Raw genomic sequence first — 10,180 nt, 5'->3', positions numbered from 1 at the left:
TCCCCCAGGCGGGTCTCAAACCCGCGGGCTCAGGCAATCCACTCACCTCAGCCTCCCAAGGCGCGGGATTACAGGCTGAGCCACCGAGTCCAGCTTCAGGTGATCCTTCTGCCTCAACCTTCCAAGTAGCTGGAACTACAGATGTGCACCCACCACACCTGGCTGATATATTGTAGAGATGAGGTCTCGCCAAGTCGCCCAGGCTGGTTTTGAATCCCTAGGTTCTGACAATCCTCTTGCCTCCGCCTCCCAAAGTGCTGGGATGATAAGCATGATCCAATGCACCCGGCCTTCAGTTTTTTTTTTTGAGTTGGAGTCTTACTCTGAGGCCCAGACTGGAGTGCAGTGGCACGCTCCCAGCCACTGCAGCCTCGACCTCAACCTGCTGGTCTCAGTTGATCCTTCCGCCTCGCCTTCCAAGTAGCCGGAACTACAGGCATGTGCTACCACGCCCGGCTAATTTTTGATTTATTGTAGAGATGAGGTCTTGCCAAGTTGTCCTGGCGGGTCTTTATCCTGCGGCCTCAGGCAATCCTCTCACCTCAGCCTCCCAAAGTGCTGGGATTCCAGGCTGAGCCACCGAGCCCAGCTTTTTTGTGTGTTTGTGTGTGTTGGAGTCTCACTCTGTTGCCCAGGCTGGAGTGCAATGGCATGCTCACAGCCACTGCAGCCTCGACCTGCTGGGTTCTGGTAATCCTTCCTGAGTCAAGAACTACAGGCATGCACTACCACACCTGGCTAATTTTTGATTCATTGTAGAGGCGAGGTCTTGCCAAGTTGCCCAGGTGGGTCTTGAACCCAGAGGCTCAAGGCAATCCACCCGCCTCGGCCTTCATTTTTTTTGAGGCAGTTTTATTCCTGACGCAGAACAGAAAAGTCACCGTTTGTGGTAAACCATGATAGTTTCGAAGTTTAAAGAATGAGTGAATTCCTGGGTTCTTTGCCAACAGGAAGGAAGTTTTCCAAGGCCCTCTGCCTGGACCTGATCCTCCCTACTCTTTTTTTGGGTGTTCCAGTTCGAGCAGCCCCGAAAGTCGTCAATGGCAGAGCAGCCAGCGGTGGCGGCAGCAGTAGCAGCAGCAGCAGCAGCAGCAGCGACTCAGAGGAGGAGCAGGCCGCTGCCGTTCCCAAGCAGGTGTGGGCCATCAGTTGAATCAGGGACGAGGCGACCGGGGTGTGAGGCTGGGTGTCTCCACTCCCTGGCAGGATTGCGCATGTTGGGCTTTTCCTGTGCTTACGGATTCTTTTCTTTGCTGCAGACTGTGCCTAAAAAGCAGGGCGTGGCCAAGGCCCCAGTGAAAGCAGCTGCCGCCCCTCCCCGAAAGAGTTCCAGCAGTGAGGACTCCTCCAGTGAGGAGGAGGAGGAAGAGCAGAAAAGACCCGTGAAGAAAAAGCCAGGTAACCGGAAGGGGGTGAGGCCACATGGCTGTGGCCAGGGCTCAGTTGCGGTGACCACAGGGACCTCGTCTTGAGTGTCTTCATGACGTGGCAGCCAGGGTGCAGGACACCAAGGAGGGAGCTGCAATGCCTCGTGTGGCCTAGACGCAGAAGTGACACTGTTCTCCACGGGGGACAGCTCCCCTGCTCTGGCCCACGCTCCAGGGAAGGGAACCGAGCTCCTTTTCTAGAAAGGGGCAGCGTCGAAGGTCTGTGCGCATATTTCAAAATCACACTGTTCTTTTTTAACAGGTGCCTACAGCTCAGTCCCTCCGCCTTCTGCTCCCCTGCCCAAGAAGTCCCCAGGAATCCAGCCTCCCAAGAAAACTGTTGAGAAGAAACCGCCTCCAGCGGAAAGCAGTGAAGACAGCAGTGATGAGTCTGGTGAGACAGGGGCACAGCCTCCCCAACACATGGGGGCTGTGTGAGGGGAGGGGAGTGGGGGATGAGGAAGAGTGATCTCCTGCCTCTTTGTTTCTTGCGGAAGCAAGACAGGGCTCAGGTTTTGCACGTGTCTTCGCAGTCCACTTTTTATTGCTCTCTTGGTTGGGTTGGGACTCTGGACCCAGCATAATGTCGCAGGTTCTCCCCAGATTCCAGTTCTGAGGAAGAGAAGAAACCCCCAGCTAAGGCAGTGGTCTCTAAAGCAACCCCTAAACCAGCTCCAGCAAAGAAGCCAGCCGAGAGCTCTTCAGACAGCTCGGGTAAGGCACAAAGAGGCCCTCAACTTCTTGGACAGTGGCTGCAGTGCTCCCCTGTGTCAGACGTGGGCAGCTGTTGATTCTGTCCTCTCTCTGTCTAGACTCCGACAGCTCTGAGGAGGAAGCTCCTTCCAAGCCAGCCAGCACCACCAAAAATCCCCCGAGTAAGCCGGCTACCACTGCCAAGTCACCTGCAGCTAAGTCAGCTGCAGCTCCCAAGCCAGCTGCAGGCAGTGGCCAGAAGCCGCTAACAAGAAAGCCTGACAGCAGCTCCAGCGAGGAGGAGAGCAGCTCCAGCGAGGAGGGGAAGACAAAGCTGGTGGCTGCCCCCAAGTCCAAGGGCACTGCCAAGGCAGCCTCCTCTCTGCCTGCCAAACAGCCTGCTCCGGGTGGTAAGGACAGCAGCTCTGACTCAGACAGCTCCAGCAGTGAGGAGGAGGAGGAGGACGAGAAGACAGCCAAGCCCCCAGCCAAGAAGCGTCCAAAGGTAGGGGGAGGCCCAGCCCCTTCTACACCGGCCTCCACAAGGAAGGCAAAGGCCAAGAGCAGCAGCAGCAGCTCCTCCTCAGACGATTCTAGCGAGGAAGAAGAGGAGGAGAAGCCCAAGGGCAAGGGCATGACAAGGTCGCAAGCCCCCAAGGCCAACGGCACCTCTGCGCCAGCTGCCCAGAACGGCAAAGCAGCCAGGGACTGCGAGCAGGAGGAGGAGGAGGAGCAGGTGGCGGCGGCGGCGGCCACTTCCAAGCCTGGTCTGTGTTCTGAACCTGCCCTGGGCTGTGCCCCAGCAAGTTGGGATGGGCTGCACTCCTCGGGAATCTAGGGAGGACTGAGCTGGTCCCTGAGTCTGGTTTTGTTCTGTGGGTTCAGGAAAGAAGAGGAAGCAGAAGGAGGCTGCCAGGGAGGCAGAGACGCCTCACGTGAAGAAGGTCAAGCTCCAGACCCCCAACACATTTCCAAAAAGGAAGAAAGTAAGTTGCCTCCCTTCCTCTCAGGAGCCACCTCTACAAGCAGAAAGCCTTGGCTAGATGTGGTGACTCGCACCTGAAATTCCAGCACTTTGGAAGGCTGAGGTGGTAGGACCGCTTGAGTCCAGGAGTTTGAGACCAGCCTGGGCAACATAGTATGACCTCGTCTCTACAAACATCAGAAAATTAGCCGGGCGTGGTGGCGCACACCTGTAGACCCAGCTACTAGGAGGCCGAGGTGGAGGGATTGCCTGAGAAAACCAAGTCTGGGATCCTCTCGGCAGCCCTGCCGATGTGGTCTGGCACGTGGGCACACCTGGGTCGTCCAGGAGCCGTTGCCTGACCCTCCATCCTTCTCCAGGGAGAAAAAAGGGCCTCATCCCCTTTCCGGAGGGTCAGGGAGGAGGAAGTCGAGGTGGACTCCCGAGTGGCAGACAATTCCTTTGATGCCAAGGTGAGACAAGGCGCATGCCCGGGGGTGGAGCAGGGGCAGCTTTCGGTTTGGGTTTGGGGTGCCCTCTGGGTCCTGGCTGCCTGGAGCGCGGAGAAGGAAGGTGGCCGCCGGCCCGGCGCTGTGCCTGCGTCCTAACCACCCCTCCTTGCCAGCGCGGGGCGGCTGGAGACTGGGGAGAGCGAGCCAATCAGGTTCTGAAGTTCACCAAAGGCAAGTCCTTCCGGCACGAGAAGACCAAGAAGAAACGGGGCAGCTACCGGGGAGGCTCCATCTCCGTCCAGGTCAATTCCATCAAGTTTGACAGCGAGTGACCCAGCGCTGGCCGTGTGAAGCGGGAGGGCTCCGCGCCCGCCCACCCTCCCCGGTGGACCTGGAGCCCTGCGCTCCGGGGGGAGGGCCTTGGGGTGGCGGGCGCCCAGAGCAGGCCCTGAGGCTCCCCGGTGTGGCCCCCCTCTGGCCGCTGCTGTGTGGTTTGTTTCTGGGACTGAGTCGTGGGGACAAGGTAAGGGGAGTGTCATTTTAAGAGAGCTCTTTTTCATTGTCCCCTTCTTCCGGCTCCCGGGTGGCCTCGTACTGAGAAGTTTGTACATTTGATATTAAATCATTTCCTATTGGTTTTGTCGTGATTTTCAGAGGTGGATTCCCCAGGTAAAGTCCTAGCTGTGCCCAAGACATAGTCAAGGGATGCGTGTGTGAGCTTTTGTCGTTGGAGGATTCTGCCTTCGTGGCGCACAAGTCCGCGTTTCCTCCGTCCTTGCAGAGCCATGGAGAGGGCCGCTCGTGTGGTCAGTGAGTGCAGGTGTCTGCTGAGCGTGGCCGTCCTCGGTACACGGGGTCTGGGCCCGAAGCTCCTGGCCAGCATGGACCTTGCTTGCTGGGAGAACTGTTCTGTCGCAGGCAGTGTCCTGGTGTGGCGTGAATGCTGTGGGTCGGCCTGAGTGTGTTTCTTCTGTAATTTTATCATTCTTACATGATGCTTGTAATACATGCTTTGTTTTTTAATTTGAAAACTTTTCTACTGTTGAGTACTAAGTTGGGGACTGCATCTTGTTTTCTACGTGAAAGAGAACAGTAACATTAATTTGACAGATACATATCACTTAGTAGTTCTGTCTTGGTAACAGTGGAATTGTTCTCATTAATTCCTACGTGGTTGGGAATCTCTGATCAAGACCAAAAAAAGCCTTACAAACCTCAGTCCTCGGCAGGAAGTGGGTTGCATTTGGAGGATTTATGGGTCACTGATATGTGTGCCTATGGAAAAGGAAAAACCTTTGGAAGCATCCTATCCAGTCTCCTTGAGCAGGCTTGGAAGGACCACCTTCCAGGCAGGGCCGTTGTGTCTCGTAGCTGGTGCATGGGAGCAGCGGACACGCCCCTTCTGCCTCTACCGTTAGCCCGGGTGGAACCGTCCACAGCACACGCCGGTGACATATGGGGCTCCTGGCTGTGCTGGCCAACCAGGGCCGCGGGAGCTTCCCAGCGTCAGAGCCCAGCCAGACCATGATGGGAGGGAAGGTGGACAGGCTTCCTGGAGGCCACACTGTGCTGGGGGGCTCTCACGGGTGAGGGACGGGCCTTAAGCCGAGCCCCCCTTGTTGCCACGCTCCGAAAGTAGCCTGACAAGAACCTGGTCCTCCCTGTGACTGCCTCTAGGACAAAAGCACGCTGCCCGTGCCGACAGGAACTTGTCTGCAAGGTAGAAGCCCTACATCTCACTATAGAATAATAAACTGGCTGGCTTCTCATGTCGTGTGAGTTTTATTACCGCGAGTCCAGACCCTTCCTGCCTCCTCCCCAAAGCCCAACAAGTGGGTGCCAGGTGGAGGCCAGGATGCTGGCCGGGGAGCAGTGGGCAGAAGCTTCTTGGCAACAGCTTGTCTTGTGCCTCCTCCGGCCTGTTCCGGCCTCGGCGTGGTCTACGTCAGGCTGGCAGAGTGGCCCATGGGCCAAGTCCAGCCCCTGGCTGGCTTATGCATTATCCAGACACTGACAGTGGTTTTTACTTTTTTTTCTTTTTTTGAGTTGGAGTCTCTGTCCAGGCTGGAGTGCAGTGGCACATTTACGACCACTGTAGCCTCGACCTGCTGGGACAAGCGATGCTTCGCCTCAGCCTTCCAAGCAGTTAGGACCACAGGCAGGCTCTACCATGCCCAGCCAGCTTTTTAATAATGAGAGACTAGGTCTTGCCATGTCTCGACTCAAGCCCGCGAGCTCGGGCAGTCATCTCGCCTTCACCTCCCGAAGTGCTGAGATGACAGGTGTGTGCCACCACGCCCAGCTGTTTTTGTGGAGACCAGGTCTCACCAAGGTGCCCAGGCTGGTCTCAAAACCCTGGACTCACGCAGTCCTCTCTTGGCCTCCCAAAGTGCTGGGATTACAGGTAAGCCACCATGCCCCATCTCTTTTTTCATTTTCTAAAATGTTATTGTAGAGAGTTTTTATTTTTCAGTCTGTCATCCAGGCTGGAGTACAGTGGCATGTTCAGGCCACTACATCCTCGACCTGCTTGGCTCAGGTGAGCCATCTCAGCCTTCCACATAGCTGGAACAACAGGTGTGCGCCACCACACCTGGCTAATTTTTTCATTTATTGTAGAGACAAGGTCTCACCAAGTTGCTCAGACTAGTCTCTAACCCCTGGGTTTGACAATCCTCTTGCCTCGGCCTCTCAAAAAGCTGGGATTACAGGCTTGAGCCACCACACCCAGCCATCTGTATATATAGGAGATATTCCTAAAAATGATTGCTGGTTCCAAGGTTGTGCGTTTTTTGTTTTTTGTGGAAAAGCAGAATTTATTGAGAAGACAGAAAAGCTCCCACAGTGGGAGGGGACCCAAAGGGGTTGCCTCTTCTGTTTTTAAAGTGGGATTTATTGAGAACAGAAAAGCTGCCACAGTGGGGACCCCAAGGAGGCTGCCCAGTTGTACGCACGTAATGTTTCAGTCACTCTCGCCCTCTGAGGCCGTTGCGTTTCCTTGCAGTCCCAGCAGCAATTTATGGAAGTGCCACTATGTGTGTCCTCTTGCCAAAATTTCACCAGATCTTTGCTATTTGGATCAATGAAAGTGCTCTCAGGCATGGTGGTTCTTGGAAGGCTGAGGTGGCTGTGCGTGTGCCCCTGCACTCTGGCCTGGGCAACAGAGTGAGACTCCCACTCAAAAAAGAAAAAATGCGCTTTTTTTATTGTTTTATAGTGGAAAAACATTAAATTGGCCATCTCGGCCATTTTTAAGTGTGCTGTTCAGTGTATCAAGTATATTCACATTGTGTAACAGACCTCTGGGACATCTTCATCTAGTAAAATGGAAACTCCATTAAATGCCAGTATCCCCTCCCAACACCCTGGCCGCTGCCTTTCTACTCTGTGGTTTTGACTTTTTTTTGTTGTTGAGTTGGAGTCGCACTGTGTTGCCCAGACTGGAGTGCAGTGGCATGCTCCTGGCCACCGCAGCCTTAACTCGCTGGGCTTCCAGTGATCCTTCTGCCTCAGCCTTCCAAGTAGCCAGAACTACAGGCGCGCTACCACACCTGGCTAATTTTTTTGATTTATTGTAGAGATGAGGTCTCGCCAAGTTGCCCAGGTGGGTCTCGAACCCGTGGGCTCAGACAATTCACTCACCTCGACCTCCCAAAGCTTGAGATTACAGGTTGAGCCACTGAGCCCAGGTGGTTTTGACTCTTAAACTTGGTGAGTGGAATTTAATAGTGCAGTTGCTGGGCGCAGTGACTCAAGCCTGCAATCCTAGCACTGTGGGAGGTGGAGGCAAGAGAATTCTCTGAGTCTAGTTGTTCAAGACCAGCCTGGGCAACTTGGCAAGACCTCATCTCTACAATAAATCCAAAAAATTTAGCTGGGTGGGAGTGGTGGCACACGTGCCTGTGTTTTCAGCTACTTGGAAGGCTGAGGCGGAAGGATCGCTGGAGCCCAGCAGGTCAAGGCTGCGGTGGCCATGAGCATGCCCCTGCAGTCCAGCCCGGACAACAAACAGACTCCGACTCAAAAAAAAAAAAGTTGGCTGGGCACAGTGGCTCACGCCTATAGTCCCAGCACTTTGGGAGGCCGAGGTGAGAGGAGTGCCCGAGCCCACAGGTTCGAGATTAGCCCGGGCAACACAGCAAAACCTCGTCTCTACAATAAACCAAAAATGATCCGGGTGTGGCAGCGCACACCTGTAGTTCCAGCTCCTTGAAAGACTGAGGCGGAAGGATCGGCGGAGCCCAGCAGGCGAGGCTGCGGTGACCGTGAACGTGCCACTGCACTCCAGCCTGAGTGACAGAGTGAGACCCCAACTCAACCCAAACTAAAAAACCCTGACATATATCCAGTGTATTCTCCTTAAAATAGCTGAGTAATTTGTGAGCTTGCCGCTTCCTGTTTAAAGCTATTGCTTGCTTGCCGTTGCTTTGCGTTTTATAAACACCACCTTTCCCAATGTCATTTGCTGTTTCTGGCAGCCCACTCCTAGACGCTGTGAGCTGTTCCATACATGTGTGAGCAGTTCTGCAGGTTGTCTGCTGGCCTCCACCGGGAGGCCTGGCCTCTCCGAGTCTGGCTTCTCCCATCTGTAGATGCCAACTACCTTTGGGGGTTATTGCGAGCACTGCGATCTCCTAAAGCACTTCTCACGGTCCCTGGCATGTCATAAACACTGCGGAAACTGCTTCTTGCTCCATGAAAGGGATCTGGGAAATGCCATTCCTTGGTATCCTCGTCATGTGCGACAAAACCAACTCAGCAAAGCCTCAAGCGTTTGTTAGTGTTCACATCCCCGCAGTTGGTTTTGGTTGTTTTACGTTTGATTGTCGTCTTCATGATGCAAAAATTGATGCTTGGGATTGCTCCTACCAGACTGGTTTAGAGAAGGATCTGGAATTCCCGCTCCTTGATGACAGGCTCTGGCACTGGCCCCTGTGAGAGTGGAAGGGCCCACGGCGCAGGCCAGCCCCGCTGCAGCGGCGTCCTGGGCCCGAGGCGGGAGCTCTCCAACCCCTCCTGCGGGGTTGTCCTTCACCTCATTGTGACCCGCTAGGTGGGTGTTAACTAGACCGGGCTTTCTCCGCCTCGGCCACCGTTGGCCACCATTGATGCGTCTGAGCTGGGGGACTGCCAAGTGGGATGGGACGCGTAGCAACAGCCCTGACCTCTGCCTGCCATGTGCCGATGGCGGCTCCTCCAGATGTGGCCAGATCTCTCCCGGGAAGCAAAATCGCCCCTAGTTGAGCACTCTGGGACAACAGCTCAGAGTATCCAGGATGTGCCCGATACAACTGCAGCCTAGTGGCCCTTTGAGACAAGGCCCCAGGTGCCTTAGGCCCCAAACTGGCCTGTATGCGGTGAGTGCCGCGGTGTGGCCGTCAGAATCCCAGAGAGCCCAGTGTCCGCGGTGGGGAGGAGGCAGCATGGGAACTGCTTCTGTACTCCAGCCGCATTCTGCCAGAGTAGCACCCCTCAGGGGTCATGCAAGAAAAGACCTGGCAGGCTGGGTGCGGAGGCTCACACCTGTCATCCCAGCACTTTGGGAGGCCGAGGCGAAAGGACTGTCTGAACCCACGGGTTCGAGACCAGCCTGGGCAGCTTGGCAAGACCTCATCTCTACAATAAATCAAAAATTAGCCCCACGTGGTGGCACACAGGTAGCGTGAAGTCCCCGCTACTTGGAAGGCTAAGGCGGGAGGATCGCTGGAGCCCAGCGGGTGGAGGCTGCGGTGGTCGGGAGCGTGCCTCTGCACTCCAACCTGGGAGACAGGGCGACTCCGACTCCAAATGACAAAAAAAAGAAAGAAACGACCTGGCTGACTTCGCAGAGGCTTCGGAAGAGAGTCACCGTTGGGAAGAAAGGGACAGACCGTGGGAGGAGGGAGAAAAACCCGCGGGTGGGAAGCGGGGGCCTCGGGGTGCATCGGTTGGGCAGAATCATGCTAGATTTGGCGGAGGGCTCGGTGGCCACGGCCTTCTGTGCCCAAGTCGGGAGTTTGCGCCTCATGCCGTCCGCCTGGGTGTGCAGGGAAGACGGCCCAGGGCACAGCCGCGCTCCTGCAAACCAAGTTCCCAGGCCCTCCGCGGAGCCGGCGGGCGCTGTGTGCGGTTCCCGAGGGGGCCAGTAGGTGGGGCTCCTGCCCACGGGCGGGAGCCAGGCCGGCTCCACGTGCTCTTGACTCCTGACTCCGGTTCCTTTCAACAAACTTGGACAGCCTGCTGCGAGCCCTCAGATGTCTAAACGAAGACAGGCCCACAGCCGAGACCCGAGACTCCTTGGTGTTGGAGAGTGGAGAGGAGGCTCCCCGTCTCCGCGTGGCTATCTGGGAGAGGCCACCCGTTACCTGCAAGCCAGCGGCGGGCAGCGTGGCTTGTAGCGCCAGAGTGATGCTCACCACGGAGTCCCCCACTCCCTGCGGGTCCTGACAGGGCCATGGGCTCCTGCAATGGGCCGGCACAGGCCCACTGCTCATAGAAATTGCAGAGCAGGTTGGGTGCGGTGGCTCACGCCTGTGATCCCATGACTAGGCCAAGATGGGAGCAGCGCTGGAGCCCAGGGGTTTGAGACCAGCCTGGGCAACCTAGCAAGACCCCCTCTCCCCAGCTCCAGTCTCCTCAAAAAAATAAATAAGCCGGGCTCAGTG

At 56.1% G+C, this 10,180-nt stretch overlaps 1 protein-coding gene across 1 annotated transcript in view; it reads left to right on the top strand.

The window, feature by feature from the left end:
* Positions 1 to 5,305, top strand: part of NOLC1 (nucleolar and coiled-body phosphoprotein 1) — a gene marked incomplete at its 5' end in the record, with an annotated part of 9,946 nt that extends 4,641 nt beyond the window's left edge. Inside the window, 8 exon segments of the mRNA XM_021707710.1 lie at positions 1,017 to 1,135; positions 1,260 to 1,398; positions 1,690 to 1,821; positions 2,031 to 2,141; positions 2,240 to 2,893; positions 3,006 to 3,106; positions 3,465 to 3,557; positions 3,710 to 5,305. Coding sequence (XP_021563385.1) covers positions 1,017 to 1,135; positions 1,260 to 1,398; positions 1,690 to 1,821; positions 2,031 to 2,141; positions 2,240 to 2,893; positions 3,006 to 3,106; positions 3,465 to 3,557; positions 3,710 to 3,868 — 1,508 coding nt within the window.
* Positions 5,306 to 10,180: the final 4,875 nt, after the last annotated feature.

This window comes from Carlito syrichta, unplaced genomic scaffold (genome assembly GCF_000164805.1).
Source record: "Carlito syrichta isolate Samal-C Ts95f unplaced genomic scaffold, Tarsius_syrichta-2.0.1 Scaffold123472, whole genome shotgun sequence".
NCBI lineage: Eukaryota > Metazoa > Chordata > Mammalia > Primates > Tarsiidae > Carlito > Carlito syrichta.
The sequence above is the reverse complement of the archived record's forward strand: the minus strand, read 5'-3'. Positions and strand labels throughout refer to the sequence as shown.